Raw genomic sequence first — 21,866 nt, 5'->3', positions numbered from 1 at the left:
GAAAGGCCATTACAACACCTCATTCAGCATCCTGTGTGACAAAGGGTTGACTATGTCTTACAGCTGTAGGTAAAGCCAGAGGAAGATTTTCAGAAGAGCAAATCAGGGTTAAGCAGCCTCCTCCCATGCATTTTCAATTTTCTAAGCTTTCAGCTTACCAGCCTTCTTATCCCTGCCACAAAGTAATCATCCAAAGACAAAAATCTAATGTTCTCACAAAACTGAAAAGAAATAAACACACTTGTTTTTATCTTCTCATGTTCTAATAACTAAGGAAATACCATAATCATAACCAGATGTTAACTGCATAGCATCATTATAAGGCTGATTTAGGGTTGGCTGGCTGAATTAATTGCATTCCTCACCTCCTCTTAATTCAGACCTTCTTCATTTTATCATGTCTGATTCTGGAACTATTATAAGCATTTCTTTTTTTTCCTATTTCTTTCTATCAAATAACAGGTTTCTACTTTCACCTTTAACAAAGATTTCAGTTTAGGAATTCCTAATGACATTTAAGCATCTAGCTAATACTAGTTAATTTAGCTAACTACAGTGTTATCAAGGAACAGACAGGTAACACAAGAGAAATGATCAGCTGCAGTTCTGATTGACAGGGCTATCAGCAGTTGCCTCATAATTTCATGATTTGTTCCCAACTGTGAGTTAAAAAACAATCCTATGAATATCGTATTTCCTCCTTCAGGTCTGTGTTACTTCATTCCTTTAAAACCGAGTCCAAGAAGTTAGTTGAAATTTCTTTGAAAGAAATCCTTTCAGTGGCTCAAGTTCAGAGTGGGTAATAATGCCCCCAACTAGGAAACGATTCCATAGAAAAGTAAATGTTGCCAAGAAAGCTTCTTACAACCCTGCTGTCGAAGCACTATGACTCAAGGCAAGCAACACTAATGCCCCAAATGAAAGCAATGCAGGCTGCTGGAAAGAGCAGCAGACAAATAAGGACATTTCTTGCCCTGGTGCAATGTTTACATTAGCACTGGCAGTGCAGGAAGAGGCTCATGAAATCCAGTGTCAGGTCTAAGGAGAAAAGTACTTTTGTTCATAGGCAGCACACTGGGTATACTGCTATATCCAGGACCAATAAATCATCAGTTTTATCCACAAGCATCACAAACTGAGTTTTAAGAAGGCATCTCCAAATAGGAATAAACTATCCTGTTTATCCAGGTCAATATATCAATCGAGACCTGCAGCATTTCTCCCGCTGAATAAAGATACTGTGCTATTTACACAGAGATAACCCACACCGTCACTATTAAGATTCAGCCCTGCGATAATTCTAGCTGTAAAGGATCTGCCAGATGTGTACTAGTGATGTAAAGGGATGTAACATTTAAACGTTTTAGTAAGGAGCTTATCATTGCCTAGCCAAGATGAAGGGCTAGCATCTCTGCTTTTGCTTCAATTTTGGAAAATGATGCTAGTATATATGGAAGTGCCTGTGGGGATTGGTAAGTGTCTCTGAGCAAGCATCTCTGTGAGCAAGCAAGCAAATCTTCAAAACTGAACCTAAAATGCAGCACTGTGGGAATCATCTTGGTCTGCAGTAGGCTGAAAAGAGCACAGCATGGTCTGCTCCCAGTGCTGCCAGCCCAGGACATAAGTCTCCTGGTGACAGCCTCTTCCCCAGGCTTTACTTAAAACATAAGCTAAAACATGATGACAGTTCAGCTCAGCGAACACACAAACACATCACGCTTCCTCCTAGAAACTGGAATAAAAAAAAATCCTTCACTGTGACCCAATCCCAGTTTGCCAGTTTTGAGGCACCCTGTGGACCCAAAGCTGCCCTTGCCCAGCTCCACCAGCCTGGCCAAAGAGCTCAGCGTTAACTGAAACAGCAGTAGGAAAGCACTGTGGGCAGAAGAGGAAAAAGCAAGCAGGGAATTTGAAATCAAGCTGGCAGGAGGGAGAAGAAGAACGGGGTGTTGGTGTAGCTCCCCACATTGCAGACTAGGGGTGAACATAAAACATAAATGCTGCTGCCAGCATGGTGATGTACTTATATATACAGCTATAGATATATTTGTTCTTGGATTAAACACCTGCCAATGGTTCTTTCTAAGAGCCTTTATTTTCAAGAGACCTTATGTATTTAACTGGGAGCAAGATTGTTATTTTCAAAAAAAAAAAAGTGTTTTAGGTATTTCTAATTTAAGAGGGACATAAAGAATGAAAACAAACCTTCATTTCCTCTGGCTTTTAACAATGCTTCATTTTCAATTGCTTTTTTTTTCTATGGATTTTACACTTTTCTCCAGATTTATATAAAATGGTGGAAGGACGGAGGGGAATTTGATGCTGAGGGTGAACTCCGATAGCTTTTTGAAAGCTCTGACTGCTGCACAATACGTAAGCGTGACTGTCAGAGCTAATGCCTTTATGTAGCTTTGTGTAGCACTTCACAGGCAAAAAAAGAGAAAGGAACATAAATTCCCTGTTTCATGGGGATGCTAATCTTGGGCCTAACATCTAAATTATGCCAAAGACATATTTATAGGATTAAATCATCTCATCAGCTAGACCAGTAGAAATCTGGCGTAATTCTCTGATCTGAAGATCCATTGCTAATTAAGCAAAGTCCCCCAGAATCCAAGGAAACTAGTGCAGCCAAACGATATTAAAAAACAGAGGGCAAGCTTCTCAGCCAGTTCAAGGCTCAGCTCTGCATGCTTCCTCCTCCTCTCACGTGTCACTCTAGGGATATCCCATGCAAACCCAAGAAAATTCAGTCCCAGGTCAGGAACTTCTAATCCGTGCTCTCAAGGCTGCAAATCCCTCCTTATTATTCTGCTACTTTTCTCTACAAATATTACTGTAACAGAATTCTTCCCTGTTTTTTTTTTTTTTTTTTCCCCAAAGTTTATCTGTTGTGTGGGTTTCAGATATCTTAAAATATACTGATGATCTCTTTGGGCATATTTTGGAACCCCATCTATGAAACTGGAGCCAGTGTAGCTATTTCACCCTTTTGTATTTGAAACCTTTCTGCTTTGTTGAGAGCAACTGCAATATGTAGATATCTACAAAAGCAAGGTAATTCAGTGGCAGCTCTACTTCACTGCTTTGGAAGCTTGTTTCTTTTTACCCTCTTCTTTCAGTTGAAGACAACAGTAGTAAATGTAATGCAAAAAAAATACTTTTAAATTACAATAAGCATAAAAGGATTATTACCTTTCCAAACAAGTGTGCTTCCCCAGCATCCTAAACTGGAAGGGCTTAAAGATGGAACTTTCAAAGCCCCTGCATGCATTTAAGCACATGTGAGAGAGAGATGTTCTTATGTGCCATGATAAATTACTACCAAAAGGACTTAAAGTTAATCAGCAGTGTAAGTACCCTCTCGGTCTAGGCCAAAACCCCTCATTATATTGTGCTGGGACTGTAATGGACTGATTATTAAAATCCTTCTGTTGAGAGTGATCATTAGAGGAATACGATAAAGCATTTGATTAAGAGGAAGTCAAAGTAAGATGTACTTTACTGAGTCACTACCAGGAAGCAGAAAAGAGCAATTTTCAATACCTTGAATATCAGCATAAAAAATTAGATATTTCCTGATTAATTTTGTTGTGTGGGATTATAAATCCTGCCTTGCACTCCTCTTCTCTCCTCTCTCTCTTTTTTTTTTTTTTTTGGCAGGTCATTTAAAGCTTCTATTTTCTATTCATTTAGTCTAATTTTATTCTGTTTTATCTATTGTTTTATTGAGCAATTTCATTATTCTGGTTCTGTATAAGACTTTTCCCTTACTCAGGAACTGCAGTCTGTAATAACAGCAATCAAGGCAGTTCATTCTGACAAATGTGTGTCAGAAAAAGACTGCTGTGACTTTGAAATATTGAAAGTGACTGATAACATAATGTGTGAAGCAGAATAAATGCATACAAATGGAAGTTTTAGCTGAGCAATCAAAGTATGAACTAAATACAGTGTCAGAGCCCTGCACTGAAAGCTCTATGTGCAGGTGGGTACAATGGCAAATTGCTAAATGCACTTTGCAAGTGTTTTATGAATAAAGTGGCAAGCAGAGTTTTTTTTCTTGGCCATACCATCCTTATTTCCTGCTTGCACTTAGCCATAAAGCAGAATGAAGTCATGTTTAAGTACAAAATGTGGCTCTGGAAAGCACTTGGCTTTTATAAAAGTTGTCAGATCTATGACAGCTGGGATCAAGTCCCTGCTTTATTCTGTGCTAATCTAGCTTCACTGGCACTAAAGTAGCACACAAAGATTGTACAAACAAGAGTGTCAACCATTTCCATTTGATCCATGTTAGCAAATGTTTCTATCTGGTTTGACTCCTCCAAAGCCTATAGTGCTAAGGGTTGCTTGCTTGGTAGCCCATTCTGAAGAACGTCAATGATAGGGACCTACCTCTTCCTTGCATGCTAATTCAGCAAAGGAAGACACCTCTGCTACAAACCCTGCTGCCGCTCTTCCTTGGCTCTACACCCCAGAAGCAAAATTCTTAGCTTGGGTATTGTTATAACCCCACATCGTCATACCATCACATTCACTATTTACCAGAGCACTTTTCAGCTTTGAAAACAGGCTTTATTTTCACACAGAAGCCTTTCATTTTTATCTGGAAAACAGGACCAGCTGAAGATTAGCTTTATGGCCCAGCTAAAGGTCAATTACCATCTAAACTAACAAAAAGAGTTAGGAAAGGTCTATTATTCTCTACCATTTTGCTACTCTTGCTCATTTTATCAGAAACCTGTATTTTGTGCAACTTGGGTCAAGAGGCAGTAACCTTTGGCAGGTAGTACTGCCACAGGGGTAGGGGAGCTAAACCCTTTTTTGTGGTTATTATGGTTCTCCCCAAAAGGTTGTCACATAGCCAGATCCCTCTTATTTCCTGAGAAAACTTTGCACTCACTTTCTACCTCAGTTTGAAGTCAAGACTGATGCCCAGTTAAACCTGTTCCCCTCAAGGCTGATGGAGAAAAGCATAAGGGAAGGTGGTCACAAAAACTGAACAGTACTACAGGAAAGCGTGCATTAACCGCAAACATAACCTCTTCATTAGAGATTCATAAAATGGAAAGGTCTCGGAGGGAAGCCACTCACTTTTAGCTTTACTGTCATCAGATTTATAACCAAGAAGTTTCAAATTCTGCAGTCGTGCGCTCACTCTATAAAACTTTAAAACACACGAACAACTCAGCTAACAATAAGTGTTACTTCCATATCGTTGTTTGAGCAATGCTACTGCCTCTGACTGTACTGCTCGTGCATCTTTGGTCAGTATGTGGTCACTTTGCAAGACAAGTGTGAGGTAGCTATAGAAATGGACAGGGTTAGTAAGAAATAGTTCACAAAGTGATGTTTACCAGCAATTTAACACATTACACTTAGACTGTTTCTTTGGTGTATTTCAGGAGTAATGATGGGGAACTTCTATGCATAAACAGCTTGCCTGGCTTGTCTTTCTGAAACTCTGTATGCAGTGCCCTTTCGGAAAGAATAAAGTAGCAAGGAAAATGAGAATGTGGGGAGGTGTCTTTTTCATTGCACCTCTCTTCCAATGTCCAGCAACTCTCCACATGTATTGGATACAGAGCACACAAAGCAGGCAAGCTTTTTTTGACACAAAGCAGGCAAGCACTTCTCTGATTTTCATAGCTCAATGCTGTATGAATGCAAGAAGATCTAATGCCTTTCCCTTATGACTTTCCTCCTCATGCTTCATCAGAGTGCTGCTACTTCTGCATCCTGTAATGTACCCCTTCAATTAATATTATATTTTAAAAGCCCACTAACCTGCTAGTTGCTGCTATATATTTTCGTGAATACATTTTCCATTATGTGCATGTTATAAACTTCAGACCAACTGCAAAACCTTTTAAACCACCCCATCAGTTAATATTACAGCATACTAAAAAGTTGCTAAAGTGTGTTTCTGTAGGTGTCTCCGTCTCTTTCAACTTCCAACCATGAATCTACCATGGACTTGAGACTTTCAAGGCATGGAGATCTATTGTGGTTTATCTCAGAGGACCTGGGTCAGAAACAAGGAAGGTGGACATGTTTTGAGACCTAGGGCATAATGCAATTCCTGATTTCACTCCTGCAAATCTAAAGTAGACAGTTGTAACATAAGGATAGAATGTGTTATTTTTTATGACTGATAAATATTACTTTGGTGTGTTAGTAGAGGGATTTTTACTTAACATCCTGCTTATCTGAGAAACTATCTTGTTATTATGTGCTACTCTGAAGTTAACTCTTTTCTTAACAGTGATTATATCTGAATTAATTAATGCTATATCCTCATGTCAAATTGCTCTGAAATCTGGAACTAATTGTCACATTCTCCTTTAATGTAATTTCAGTTATATGAACTTGTAACACGATCTAAGGGCAGGCTCTAAGAATTAAAGATTTCTATTTAAATTCAGAGTTTGCTTCAAGTCCAACGATCCTCCCAGTTTGCAGAATTTTCTAATTTTCTGGTAGAATAAAAAGTTCTCGATGTGTTCGTAGGTGATTTTACTAGCTTCTCTGCTGTATTTTTCTAAGTGTTTTAAATGCAGCTCAGAATAGCATTGCAATTCTAAACAAATAATGGAGGCAAAGCAAACCTGAGCTCTTACTAATGGCATCTACTTACTATTCTTCAGACGATCTCTGTATTTAATCACAAAAAATCCAATTAGATCATTATGGCCAGCCCTCTACAGGGTTAGGATGTAAACTAAAACTCTTCTTTTACCCATGTCTGGCAAAGGATAAATTAGAAAGTAAGGTACATTCTCTTAGATTTTCATTGAAAAAATATGTGGGGGGAGGAATTTCCTCAAAGAAAGGGGTACATAGTCCCAAGGACTCAGAAAAAGAAATGAAGGTAGTTGGGAAGGAAGTAATTTTCTTTGCGCTGTAGTCTTTGGACATCAGTGACCTCCAAGACAGAATGAAAACCCGAGGAGAGAGAATTAATAGTGAGGAGACAAGAAGAACACATATTTATGACTCAGGGCAGGAACTTTCTAAAACTCAGGGTTTTGCTGATGAGATAAAAAAGGACATGAAAAAAAACACATACCATTTATTTAAAGCATACCTCTAATGATTTGCTAAAGGGGGAGTCTGAAACTCTACATGATGGCTTTCTCTTTGACTCCAGAGTTTTGGACATCTGAAAAATGCAATGCTTTTCGCTAGCGAGGTGTCTTAAAGCTCGCCATGAGAAAATCATTATAAATCTCCATTTCGTTTTTTCCCCCAGGACAGAAAGAAATGACTGGCTTCTCTAGATGAAACACAAATTCTCTGCCACCCTTTGTGATTTATGCCAAATTAAATCTGAAGTTTCTGCAGAAGCTACATGGTGGCTGTACCTTCCATGAAATGTGCCATTGCATACTCAGCCCCTAACAAATGAGTACCAGGAGGCGTGTGGCTGTTGTTTCTTCTTTGGCACACAGACAACTTTATGCATCTGGGAACCTGTGCTTGGCCATGGTGAGTGCTGTTTAGGGAAATACAACTGATGAACAATGAGCAAGAATCCCATTCTACTTAGCCCTGTGGTCCATTTTGCCTTTTTTTCCCCCTATTGTTGCTGTTTCCTTTTATTTAAAAGTGAAGTAATTGGGGCAGAGCGCACATGGACAGTGTTGGAATATGAGAAATGCAGCACGACTCTGGTTTAATTTCTCAGTGGTACTTGGTTTTGACAGCTTTGAGTTGCTTAAGTGAGAAGCTGGCCTCTGATGAGTGTGAAATTAGTGTTCCTTTTCCCTCTGCCTCTAGCACGCTGCCTGGCTGCAGAACAAGCGAGTCCACCAGCAGAGGAAGGGGGATGTGAACAGGATCAGAGAGCTTCCCCACCACCTCCTCCTCGACCCCCTCCAGAAGCCAGCCACCGGTGCAGTGCTCGAGCCATTGCTGCTGCACTGCAGGCAGCACGGGCAGCCTGTGAAATACGCTGAAAGAGCTTGCAATTATATTTATGCCTTCTGGGGGACAGTGGAAGTTTTAAAGTTTAGGGCTGAAAAGACTTAATAGGTGTCAAATTTAGTGTCAGCATACGGTTCCTTGTGAATCAAATGACACATCCTCTTCAAGATCTCCTACGAAATTTGGCAGTTCCTATTATTAAAGCCCCTGTCATTACTTTGAAAGAAAAATAGAGAGACATAGAAAACTGACATGCTGCATGGAGGCTGCTAGTGCTCAGAAGGTAAAGCCTTAGTGACAAAGGCAAGGGGACAGCAACCTACCTGAGCACATCAACTGGCTGCCTAATGGCATGGCCAGATGCAGTTGTTAAGATCTCTGACACATGAATGAAGTCATCAGGATCCTATGACAAGTACATCATTCAAATGTTACCCAGAGCATTTCCTATATTATTTGTGCTACTGACACACATTTTTTGGATGGACTTGAAGGACCTGCTTTCAGAGGCAGCAATAGGCAGAGAGTGGTCACAGCAGCTGCCTGGGACCCCTGCTGGCCACTTCCCCATATCCATTACAGTAAAATGCCAACCTCACTCTGCAGTCCGACCTCTTGCTGTTGCTCATGTCTTTTATTTATTTGTTTAGTTATTTATTTTTGCCTAGAAGAGATTTTCTGCATATGAAAAAGAAAAGTCTCAAAGATCAGTTTCTTTGTAGTGCTTTCAGTTGGCTACCCTTCCCTTATGATAAACTGTACCCATAAAAAAGGCTTTTTTTAAGGTATATTGATATTGCTCTTTAAATTACATGACTCTTCTCGTCAACAACTTTGTTCATCTCCAAAATGTTAGATTTCCTTCAGGATGGAGAGAATAACCCTGAACAGGGTTTCAGATTCTCCAGTGTGGCTGGAATTAATTTTTTAACAGTAAATGTGCATAGTAGCTGTTATGTGAATTTTGCCACACCCTTCACCAGTATTTCACTGTTCCCAAGATTGCATTTATAATCAAAATTCTAAGTTTCAGCTGCATCAGTTCAAATACATGGCAGCGCTCACTCCTCTCTCTGAAGGTTGGAGGCATTTCTTTACACCTGTAAAATCATGAACACAAGTGTACTGAGTGTCAGCACTGTCTACGCACCGTGCTCCAGGCACTGCAGCCTGTGTGCCTTGCATGTGTTAATCCCCTATAGAACAGCATAGCAGACATCCCAAACATAGCGTATGTTTGTAAATCCCAAATGTCTAAACCTCACCACAGTGTTATCATGACTGCAACTCATACCCTGTAGCCTGGGGAATGAGGGGTGAGTCACCTCTCTATCTCTTTTACTGTTTCTTTGGGAATGGCCTGAATGTTCAGAAAAAGTAATGAAAAGCCTTAAACTCATGCCCATGCTTCCTGCACCGAGACCAAAACCTCCTGTAATCTTGCCAGACCTTTTACAGATGCACCCTAGGGATTTCACACTACGCAGCTTATGGGTTTATATGAAATTTCATAAAAGAGAAGCCCTGTATTTTCACATAAATACATTTATTTTGGGAAAGATCAAGAAATGCCAATATATTTCAATCCAGTTCCCTACTGCATTAAAGAATGTGAAATATTCATGTGAACATTTGCTAATCCCACCCAGTGAAATCTACTTTCCTCTCTATTTAGTATGCAGGCTGCAGCAGCTGAAGGTTGTTCAGCCTTTTCATTAGGAAAAAAAATAAGGATGATTTGTGAAAACCACATGGAAGTAATCATAAGGAATGGTAATGAAGAGTTTTTGGAAAAAAACACCTTGTAAACTACCTTGTAAGCATGATTCCTCTTCCATGTGTTTGTTTCTTATACTGTGCTTTGCAGATTCAAAGTGTAAATTTGTATTTATGGACATAATTACAAGTGCAATATAGTAAGATCTCATAATACAGAAATAAAAATATAAGGGCAGCACAGACATTTGCAGAATATACATCTCTTAATTCTCCATTAGGTAGCATAACTCAAAGCAAATTCCAATTTCTCTGTTCAGCCATCAGTCTTGATAATGCAACAAGTTATTTTCTCAGCAGTGCTAAGTTTTGCATATCTATCCAGACCCTCCTGTGGTCAAAGATCTCACAAATAATCCTTTTCTTCATCCGGCTGAACTCTGATAACTATAGCAGGAAACTGAAAATGAGGAAGTCTGAGTGCCTACGATCTCTGATTTCACCAGGGAAAAACATCCGACCTTGGAAATTCATTTAAGTCCCCTTATGTTATATATTCTCTTAGTATTAAATGGAAATGGCATTTACTTTCCACTGAGAGATGGTAATATTTAAATAGTGCTTTGAAGGTCCTCAGATAAAAAGAGCTATATATGTGCAAATTCTTATGCTTCTTTCTGCTTTCCCACACCTTCAAAATATAATACACTGAAATTCTGTTATGAAATAAAATTGTTCTTGGAAATGTCAGGCCTGCACAGACCAATGATCCAGAAGTTGCAAAAGGCATCAGAAGATCAGCCTCTCCACGTGTGGAGTACTGTGATGCAGAAGATAATCTCTTACCAGAGCCAGCTGTGACCATCTCCCCGATGTACTGAGAACTACAATAACTTTATAAATGATGTCAGAAACCATTCCTAAGGGGTGGTTTGGATACAACCGTCTTGACTTGCAGAGCGATAGTGGGGCAGACAAGGAAAGCTCAGCTCTTCGCCATGCCATGCCACCTGGCAGGTACATTATATTTAGTAATAAAGACACAGTCTATGAAATTACCCCGTCTTCAAATATTTGTACTCAAGCTTAAATGGGTAATGCTCTGAAGAAGACAACTTAACACCTTGACTAACACCTGAGACCTCTAGCAGATGGAAGCATGTCTAGGAAAGATTACAGGAAGAAATTTTGCTCCTTTGTTTTGCACGGAGAACCCGACCAGAGACTTTTAATGGACACTGCCTGGTCATGTCCAGAATATTAAAGCATTTAGTAAATAATGGCCTATAATGTTAATTGTAATACATAAAGCAAATATATGTTTCATTTAAATTAAATTTGTCGTTGATCCTATGTCAGCAAAAACTTCAGCTGAATCATTCCAAAAATACAACATTTTCAAAGAATGTAAGCCTTCCTTATTCATTTAGTATGTGTGAGCAGATATTCAGACACTGATTTCTCTGAATCTGCATACTGTTACTCATTAATTACATTTTTCTCTATCTCATTCTATGGACTGAAAGCAGAGGCAAGACCCTGAGTGAAGCATATTAGTATGACACAATGGTTCAGCCACACTAAAAAATTTCATCACAGCAACTGTAAAATTTTGCTACATGAATCTAATGCAAACCTAAAAATCCTAATGTTAAAAAAAAAATAAAAATTAGAAACTGGGTTGAAAGAATAGGTTCAGAATGAAAAAGAATCATGAGATTAACCCACATCTTCTCCTAACAGTCAGACCACAGATGTATGTGTATTTTTTTATATATATATTTCACACACATCTTGATTTAGGAAACAATAGTGGAATGAAGCATGAATGTTGCAAAGGCGCAATACATAAAATTAGCACTTCAGTTTCTAGTAGGAACTTAGTGCCAGAGGTACATCCAGAGATCTCATTTTTGTAGACCAAGTGATTCATTAGTTTTGGGATCCGCATCTATGCTTTTGGGTTCTAATACAGGTCTTTTCACTGAAACATCAAATATACTTGTTCATCCCTTCAGTTTTTCCATCAGCAGTCAAGTTTACCCTTTTCTCTTTAAGAGAACTCTTCTATAACAGGAAAGGTTGAATAATGTTGTCCATCTAAAACAAATGCATCAACTCTTTTCTCATTTTTCTGTTAAGTTCAGCCTATCTCCTATCTCCTGTTCGTCAAGAGAAACAAAAGCAAACCAAATAAAAGCAACAAGAAGTGTTTTTAAAGAAGCTTCTACAAAACTGAACAACCCTGTATCTTTGAGAAAATGAATGCCTATGCAAGAAATCATGAAGTGGATTGTAAGAACAAGATGTTTTCCCTTAGCAGAAAATTAATTTCAAAGAAGGGTCCAGAGCTGAGAGAGACCTTCTCTTAGGACCTGTTTTTCCTTTCACCGAGCACTTACCTTTGTGAGAAAACATCTCGATAAGGGCTGCCATGCTGCAGTGCAATTCCATATCCTCTGTCCGCAACAGTGTTCCCGACCGTGTAAAAAGAGCAGTCTCCATCATTGATGGCCACATATTCCAGTACCGCTGCATCCCATACAAAGGCATAGTTCCCATATTTCACCTGCAGTAAACAGAACAAGAGCTTAGATGATGGACTGTTTGGTCCAAAAGGAGGTCAGTGCACCTCAAAAAGGTGGCAGTCTCAGCACAATCTGTTCTTTGAAGAAAATGAAGTTTGGGTGCCCAAGAGCTGTCAAAACCAAACACGCACCATGACTGTTACAACGTGGTGCTCTGGTTGAGCAGCTCAGCAGAAATGGAAGAAAGGTGCTCTGTGAACAACATGCCACCACTGAAACAGTCCCATGCAAGAAACATTTACTTTCCCTGCTCAGGGAACGAGAGGAAACATCAAGCTCCCTCCATCAGTGTTAAATTTCACCCCTAATCTTCCACCGAGCTTTTTCTTTGAACCATTAAAGCAACCATTCAGTAGGAAGACAGGTATTCACACTGGGAGAAGTGCGGGAGGGTATGTATGGATATCCAGACTGAAGAGCGCAGTTCAAGACGGTGCACTCGTCAGTCATGCTTCACGTTCCCACAGATGGCAGGAGCACCCATTTGTCTTTTGGACTTTGTGAATGATTGTGGATAAGATCACACCAACTAGTTTTTTTCTTTTTTTAGAGAGAGAGTGTTTCTCTCAGCTAGAGTCAACATGAAGGATTTTATATATCTTCACAGACTTTTGTACAGCAAGAGCATGTAAGTCATTCTGCTTGATTAAGATAAATCCAAAACAACTCATTATCTCTATAGGCTTCTGAAGTAATATTTTACCATCCATTACATTTGAAACAAATCTAGATTTTTTTTTCTTAGTTTAAATATATAGAACGTGCACAATATTTTAAAATGTATTCAGAAAAAAGCTTTTAAAAACAGAAATGTGATCTAAATAAATCCTCTTCTATTTCAGTGAATTTTCACTTTCCAGTCTAGACACGTTTCTCTAAAAAAAAAAACAAAACAAAACAAAAAAACCCCACAAACCTCTCTATATGTTGTACCAGAACATTTACCAGTTTCCTGCTTTGTTGGTCTCTGTGTTAGACCTGAAGAATCACTTTGTTTTTTTTTTTGACTCTCTGCTTGGCTTCACTCAGAGTTTTCCCTATGCCATATTAGCCAGCTATGCTGTAAAACCAGGCTCAACCCATTGACTTTGTACATCTAATGGGAATAAATATGTGACAGCTAAGTGAAAAGTAAACAGCACACAAAAAGGCCATCTGGGGCCAGGCAATCCAAAGAGAATTCAAAACCCAGTCAGCATATCAAGATAAGCAATGTCAGTACATCATCTAGATTAGTCTTTGACAATGTAGATTATGTTTTTAAAGACTGTTTACACATAAAAGTTACTGAAGCAAGTCACACCGGCTGCTTGCTCACAAGATGCAGTGCACAAGGAACTATTGCATTTGGGACACATTCCTTTTCATGCATAATCAATCTGAATTAGACACTGCAGGCCTGGGAAGGGAATACTTCCTATTTGCATTTGTAGACATGGTAGCAGGAGGATTCGTGTAGATGTCGGAGCAGTATTATCTGTGGACTCTGAGTGATTGGCAGGATAAAAAAAAAAAGTTTTCAAAATACATACACATATTAATGCAGGACTGGGTTTGTTTTGATGTTCAGGCTCTGAAAATGGTTAAGAATGCTCTTTTGTCTCTCACTGGAGGTTTAGGTCTATCTAAATGGCCAGGGCATAAAGGATACAAGTAAGCTCATTGTTAATAAACAATACAACTTGTATGCTTATCCTAAAGGCACCACAACTCACAGAGTGCTTACTAGCTTCATTTTGTGCCAGTGCACTTACTCCGATCTTCCTAAAGGCACCACTTGGCTAAGAAATAGAGAGCATGAGTGAGAAAAAAGTGCTTTCGGGGAGCATTCGAAAGGATAATGACTCAGTCTGAAAGGATCATGGTGTGCAGGCAGTAAGGGAGGGAAATAGGAGGCAAGAGCAGAAGATCAGAAGTGGGGAAATAAATTATGAAAAGGATCAGATGGACTTTCCACACAGAAGAATTAAGAAAAAGTACGGTTTAAAGAGATGAGCAGTTTTACATATAGGTAAATAACCTTTGAGGTGATGACAGGAGCAGAGGGGTATGTTTTGACACCTGCTTTTGTCATACCTCACCCTTTTAACATCCTATGACACTGAATTCACATACGTGCTTGTAAAAAGACTTATCAGCTGCTCAGCTGGTCAGGAAGAATTCTCTTGATTTGGCTGCCTTGCTGTAAAACAACTCAGTGGGAATATACGAAAGTGTTAAAACTGCTTACTGTCAATAATATCTGTGATGAAGTGTTATATATAATATCCTTAGAGGAGACCTGATAATATCACAGTTCAGGGTAACATAAAGATATTACTTCTCACTGGTAAGATCACAGTGAGTCTTGGTTAAAGCACATGAGGCAAGAGAGATTGAAGAGCCGGATGGAATCATCCCAACCGTCTACCTTCAACATGATTGCTCCATGCAGCAAAATACATTTTTTTAAGAATTTTTGCCACTTTCATTTACAAATCTATGGAATTCAAATCCATACAGCAAACGTAAGTTGCAACAGCCAGGCATGTAATCATTTCCTTTATTGAACTACTCCTCAGTCTAACAAGTTTTAATGATATTCACCATATTTATTTTTACTTTTTTTTTTTCAAATAATGTTTCGTCACTCATACTCTCTGAGTTATTTTTCCTTGTGCAGTTCTAAATACTCTAAATTTTGGTGATGACATCTTTTAATTATTGATCAGCTTTTCCATTACCTAGTAAAGCTGGATATAGCTAATAGAGCTTTCTTTAATTTTTTCTTGCAAATCGATCATTTCAGCCCTCCCATTAGCAGTAATACTACTTTTGAACTATCTCCAATTCATAATTTTCATATGAGGAAAAAAAAGTCATGTCTTGCTAAGAGACAACCAGGGTGGTCTAGCAGCTCAAGAGGAATCTTTAGCATATACGTCTTCTGAGGTTCACAGCATCAACCACCTGTCCATGGATCTTCCACACTGCTTCAGCCTGTTTTTTAGCCTAAAAATCATAGAATCATAGAATACCCTGACTTTGAAGGGACCTACAAGGACCATTGAGTCTAACTCCTGGCTACATGCAGGACCATCCAAAAATCAAACCAAAGATCTAAGAATAAAATTTTGCTGGTGTACAGCGCATGTTGAACACTGCTGATGTTGTATAGATTTGCACCTACAGAGAGTAGGTAGTTATAGACTGAAAAAGGGGATGATGCTCAGGGAGGAGGGAGAACAGAATTTCAGAACAAAAAGTCAGTTAAAAACGTATGCCCCTCACTCCCTCCTGCTTTCTATGAGAAGCACATATTTTTTAGCTTTCCAATAGCAATGCTCAAGACTTCCACTTTGGACCTCAAAATGAATAACAAGAATTCCAGCTCTGCATTATCAGAAACAGTTAAAGAGCTTATGGTCAGTCAATTATAGGGGCTAGACAAAAGCAATAAAGAAATGGCTTTTTGTAACTGGTGGCAGATCTCCATCTCCCATTCTCAGTTTCCACACCATTATGTTGACATTTTGATTTGAGATAATAACATTTCAGGATGGTGGCAAACCTGAATGCAGTTTATCCAGCACAGGATGGCTGGGGAGGCATTTGTACAGGGGCAGCATGTTACCATTCAGCAGCCACCCCTGCCTTGCAGCCTGCCAGGACACGGAGAACTGAGCTTTCCAGCAGTATATCCCCCGCAGCATCCTGCCTGTCAGCACAGCAGAGGCTAAAAAGGTTTTGGAGTATCTGATGACTATTGCCATAAAAACAAAAGCAGAGGAAAATTAAATCTCTTAGTTGTTCATAAGGGTATTTTGAACTCATGAGCTATGCTGGTCATTAAGTGAAACCAGGAGGTACGGATGGTACCAGGCAAAAATACTTGACTTCACTTTATGGTTTTGTGAACAATTTCAAAGGAGTTACTGTAAAGAGAGTTGTTATAAAGAATAGGGGCCATCAGCACATAGATGGTAAAACTATTTCTCTAAGGCTATTCTATTTCTGTTTTCTATCACTGCACATTTACTCGTTTTTTATTTGCTGAAGCCCTGGCCTGTAGATATTAGTGGAAATTTATCCTCGATGACTCCACCAAGAACCAGTTGAATTATACTAGGAAAGCATTTAAAGCCATTACACTGTTGTATATGCACATATTTTATGCCAACACTGATGTGAATAGTATTTCTTCTCACAGCTAACCCATTCATGAAGAGTAGGATGAATAATGGATTTGTGTACCAGCATTCTATAAATACATTTCCGAGTCTAAAAAATTATAAATTTCAGGAAAAATAATTGTAAGTAAACAGCAAACAACTACTACAATTTTTCAGACTTGAATTCTTGGACAACATCTTTTCTATATTTCATATTCCTCTTTAAAAGAAATATAAGGGATCCTCATGAAGGAAAAATATAAAATAAGGAGCAGGATAAACAGAAATGGTATTTATTTTTCCTATACACCTCTTTTAAATATTTAATTATACGTAATTGTGTTACCTACTATAAAAAGAGAACAAAACAGCATTTAAGGCTGGGGAAATCTTAAGTTCAAGATTCATCTGATTCCAATTATATGAATTTTCTGAGAGAAAATCTGAAAGTGGTAAGACAATGCTGACTGGGCCCATTTTCTGAGTATCCTATTCCCACATGGTGGTGATGCTTTCCCTGTGCATCTCCATCCCGAGGCAGGCACCATCCTTCCCCTCACACCACTGCGAACCATTCTCTGCCTACAAAGTTGTCAGCTGTCTTTTAGCCAAGAACACATGGACAGAAACAGACCCTTCCCCTGCATACAGCAGCAGTAGCTCCAGCTCTGACCTAAAAGCAATCAAGGACACTGATTCATCACCTGCTTCATGTGGTACATTCAGTGGCACTCGTTACACGTACTCCTCTGTTGACCATTCCACTACACTGACTACATGGGAAAAACACCATCAGATGCTGCTAGTCCTATGCCTATCACTGTGAACCTGAGACTTTGGCATATATAAATACTAAGTTTTCTAACAATTTTTGCATTTTTGGTATGTAAGCAGCAGCTGCAGACTGTAGAGGGCTGTGCTTCATTCTGCACAGCAGCCTTTTGAAGGCTCTTATTATATGAGGAAAGAAAAAAGGGAACAAAAGCAAAAGAAAATTTGCAAATATGTAAGTGAGAGCTAATATACATAATGTGGATATTGTGCTCTGAAATGGGAAAAGGCAGAGATAAAATTTATGGTGGAAACTTAAATCAGGATTTTTGTGTTACCAGATGTTGCCAAATAGCTAGATGGCATCTGCAACTAAATCTTTTTTTTTTTTTTTTTTTTTTTTTTTTTGCGGAGGGACTGGAGACACATTGATCTCCATAATCCTCCAGCAAAATGAAGTTGCTGTTTATCAGGCTGAAGCAGAAGTCAGATCTTCTGCCTTCAGAGAAATTCCAGTTTGTTATTTTATTTTCCTTCAGGAACAAAGATTTCATACCTTGGTCTTGGTTCACAAAGGGAACAATTTCTGGATTATCTCTGTTTGGATACCTGTGAAATAAAATCTCACATTTCAGTTTTGTAGAGCAAAACCAAACCCACTTATTTAGCATTCTTTCCAAATTATTATAGTTTTTAACTACAATGTTGCAGCTTCTTGCCACATACTCCCCCTTAGGATGGCATCAGTGGCTGACCTACCCAACTTGAGTGTAATGCAGTCATGCAGTCAGAGAAGAATAAAACGAATCTGTTAGCTCCCTGCAGTACAGGTTGGGATTTGTAGCCCCATGGTGGTATTAGAGCACAGAATAAAATTTCCTATGCACATAAAACTCTATTTAGTCATCAAGGCAAGCATCTAATTAAATAATAATAATAATAACAGCAATAATAACAACAACAATAATAAAAACATCTTCAGGATGTCATTTTGCAGTGTCCATAGAAAGCTATTTAAATTCAAGAGTCACTGTTTGACAAATACCGAAACTTATTCTCTGTATTTAATCAAACAGAAAAGTGCAGAATCATTTCTAAAAGCGTTATTGAGCTTAGTGGCCAAGAGTGAACAGCAGCAGGAAATGAAACCTTGGGGAGCTAAGGGAAAGAAAGAAGAGGTTAGAAATCCCAACCTCATCTCCTCTTCTGTATGAAGTTTATCTTTCATTACACTGGCATATCAGCTTCAATGGCATGTCTATTTTCTCCAGATAAAACTTCATCAGGAAAAGCATTCATTTATTTTATGCAACCTGCCACCAACTTCTTGAGAAGAGCCTCATCATCACGTGTACTTTTGTTACAGTGGGCAGACCTAGAGTAATTCGTCTGGAATTAGAAGAATTACTGAGGCCTGAGAGCACTGTAATGTGAGAGGGCCTTTGTCTTAGACTGGTTTTCCTGTGCTCAATGCATTCATATTTTGCCATTGCAATTAAATGCATCTTGAAAGATAATAACCAGAGCAAAATAGAGCGGAGGCCAAAGGTCCAATTTCTGAATGCGGTCGGAGAACAGAGTCAGCCACTTCTCCAGGTAATCTCAGCAAAGCACTAAAAAGGCAGTGGATCACTCTGCTTGCTGTCATGCAGCTGAACCACAGATTCATTACAGCTACTGTTAATTTCAGATGGGAGGGAAACAGGAGAAAAAAAAAAACAAAACACAGAGAAAATAAAGAACCAGCAAAGCAGACCTTTGAAAGGTAAGGAAATTATTTTTTTTCATACCAACTTCTCCTTTATTTTATGACAATTTAATGCTGCAGATACTACTGGAGGCTATTTTAAGCGTATCGCCAGCAAAATTCATATGCAGAAATGACATGAAAGCATTTCAGGTTCCTCAAAGACTTAGATCTGTGGTAGCCAAGCGGCAGTCCCATTAATAAGACAAACTTAAATCAAATGTTTTCCCTTTTTGATATACTTGCATGTATATAACCAAAGACTTCCTGTTTTGATATCCTTACGTTTTTGGGTCAGCTAATCTACAATGAAATTACATTTAAATGTGGGAGCATACACAGATCAGTCCTTTTCATCTGGGTGAAAAAGTAAAATTCTGTGGATTAGAGTAGCAGGAAGAAGATAAATGCAGTTGAGTTTAGAAAAGCAGCATCTCTATCTGAATTAAATCAATCCAGCATGATGCTACCTGGAGGCTCCTTATTGTCCCAAACTTGGGTACACCACTCTTTAGAATAGAAGCAGAGCCAATATCACTGTAATTCTACTGTAATGTAGACAGCATTTCTTATTCAAATAAATACCTTTTGAATACCAACTGAGAGGTAAAAAGTCATCAAAAGTCAAGAAATTATTAATCAACACCATTCTTCATCTCAAAAAGTACCTTAACCACAACATAATTCTTTGCAAAAACACCTATTTTACTAAACAATCCTCCAGTAAATTCTTATTTGAAAAAAAAGTTTGTATTTTTCAATTTAGAAACATATTTTAAACTAACTTTATTTAAAAAAAAAAAAAAGAAATATATATTATTTGTACAAGAGTTCTGGCCACTTCCAGAGTGGTATTAGGGTTTAGGACGTTCCACAACTCATGCAAAAGAATTTGTTACCTATCTTCTTTTTTTGAACCATTTTATACTTCTGTCTTTGATAGGGATTGCCTGCCTAAATTTGGATGGAGCCAGTTGGGCACTGCAAATCTCAACACAATCTTTTGAAGCTCCAAAAGAAATGCTTCACAGCATTCCTTTTCTTTTCCCCCTTTGATATTTCATTGCACAACAGTTTAACATGTTTCCCTGTATTTTGGTAGGAATAGAAAGGAACAGGCTTGGACCACTCAGCTCAGTGCTTCCACATTATTGTGTTTTCATGTAGACTTGTGGGCTTGAAAGCCACTTCTTCCCCTGGAAAACCTCCATGAAGCCATCGTTCTTCTTCTTCAGTAACTCTTCCCCTTAAGCACAGTGGTTCACGTGGCTGCCTAAAGCAGCAGCCTGTGATTTCCCATCCCTGTAGAATTAACAGATACTGAGATGTGTCGCAAGCCCTCAACATTTCTACTTCCTGTCAATACCTGCTATTTCCATCGTCCTGAGAGTTCAGTAAGGGCCACCACTGGGCATCTTTAAGTGTTTTTTTCAGCTGGCTGTAAACTTAGGGTCCTGCACTGAGCAGTGTCACAGAGAAGTTTCTGCCCTACGGTGTTTCCAGTCAAAGCAAACATTTTAAGCCCAAACAGGTCTCCTGCAGGCAGGGCAGTCCCTTCTGTCCATGCAGCCTAGAAGATGATGGATGCTGCACAAAAAAATGTTGCCCCGTCCCTGGGTCAGTGTGTTGTTGTTATTCCTTCAGCATGTGGTTTCCTAATGCCACCACACTGCCCCCTGTCACCAGCTTGTCAGCTCTTTAGTGGCCCCCTCCTGAATGGATTTTAATATACTGAACTCTAAACACACAGGAAAAGAAAATGTTACAGATCTGAGCTAAGATTTTCCATTTCTTTTGCATTTTACTATTAGAACCTATGGAAAACAGTAGGAGCTGCAGAAAGATGAACACCCGTGCACTGTCATCTTTTTACTCGTCAGACTGCCTGCTTGCTCTTACTATGGGGACAACTGAGAAGATGACAAGACCCAACAAATTGTGATGCATGGTCCCTGTAGTTATCTTAAAAGCTAGCTCCTCTCTGCAGTTGCCTGCCCTGCAGCAAGCTGTTAGAGGGAACAGGGTGCCAGGGTAAAAAATAGAGACAGCATTCCCTGTGTACGTAGTGGTCACAGCACTGAGCCTGACAGAATTCAAGAAGCATTTGGACAATGCTCTCAGACACATGATTTGATTTTATTTATTTTTTTGGGGGGTGGTCCTCTGGGGACCCAGGAGTTGGACTCAATGATCCTTGTGGGTCCCTTCCAACTCAGTTATTCTATGATTCTATGAAAATGCTTACAGCCTTTGCCTTAAAGTGTACACAACTTAGTTCACCTCTGGCTATAACTGGTGCAGTAATTTCCTCTTATCCATGGCTATAGCATTCATTTTGCACACCTTGTAAAGGATGAATGAAGTACAAGACATGGATTCCCATGATATTTGTCTCTGATTCATCCTGACCTGCCCCCATGGGATAGGAGAGATGCCAGAAAAGAGTTTACCATTAACAGATCTTAAAAAAATAAAAATAAAAAAATTAAAACAATCACTCAATTCTGTATTGTGCTGGAGGACTCAATCGGGACTGATATTTTTCATGAAAGATTTCTGATCCCTCCACTCTCCTGAAACAGCAATTCTTGGGCAGTACACTTGATGCAAACTTAGAGGTGTAAGTTAAACACAGAGCCTTGACGAAAATGTTAAATGGAACTGGACACAAAACAGGTATCTCTTTTATGATTTTTTCCCTTCCCTTCCTTTCCCTTCCCTGATGGAATATATTTTATTGATTTCAACCTGACTTACTTTTCTCTACAATTGACTAACAATTAAAAATGGAAAATATCTGGATCAAAACTTAATACTTCAATACAAAATATTCTACTAGGGCATCTTGGTAATTTTAGAGCTTTTAAAGAGAAAAATAAACAATAATGTTTTGTAAAAATATCTTCTTCCTCATACTGTTTGAGTTACTGTAATACTCCAGTGGATAAATCCATAATGACAACT

The 21,866-nt window shown here is 38.8% G+C and overlaps 1 protein-coding gene across 2 annotated transcripts in view; it reads right to left on the bottom strand.

Moving 5' to 3' along the window:
• GRID2 (glutamate ionotropic receptor delta type subunit 2) overlaps positions 1-21,866 on the bottom strand; it is an 807,057-nt gene that overhangs the window by 68,156 nt on the left and 717,035 nt on the right. For both annotated transcript variants that reach the window (XM_066996365.1, XM_066996366.1), the window contains one exon: positions 12,048-12,214. In XM_066996365.1, coding sequence (XP_066852466.1) covers positions 12,048-12,214 — 167 coding nt within the window. The remainder of the gene's footprint in view (positions 1-12,047; positions 12,215-21,866) is intronic.

The sequence above is a fragment of the Anser cygnoides genome, chromosome 4 (assembly GCF_040182565.1).
Source record: "Anser cygnoides isolate HZ-2024a breed goose chromosome 4, Taihu_goose_T2T_genome, whole genome shotgun sequence".
NCBI classification, from domain to species: domain Eukaryota; kingdom Metazoa; phylum Chordata; class Aves; order Anseriformes; family Anatidae; genus Anser; species Anser cygnoides.
This window is presented reverse-complemented; position numbering and strand designations above follow the sequence as displayed.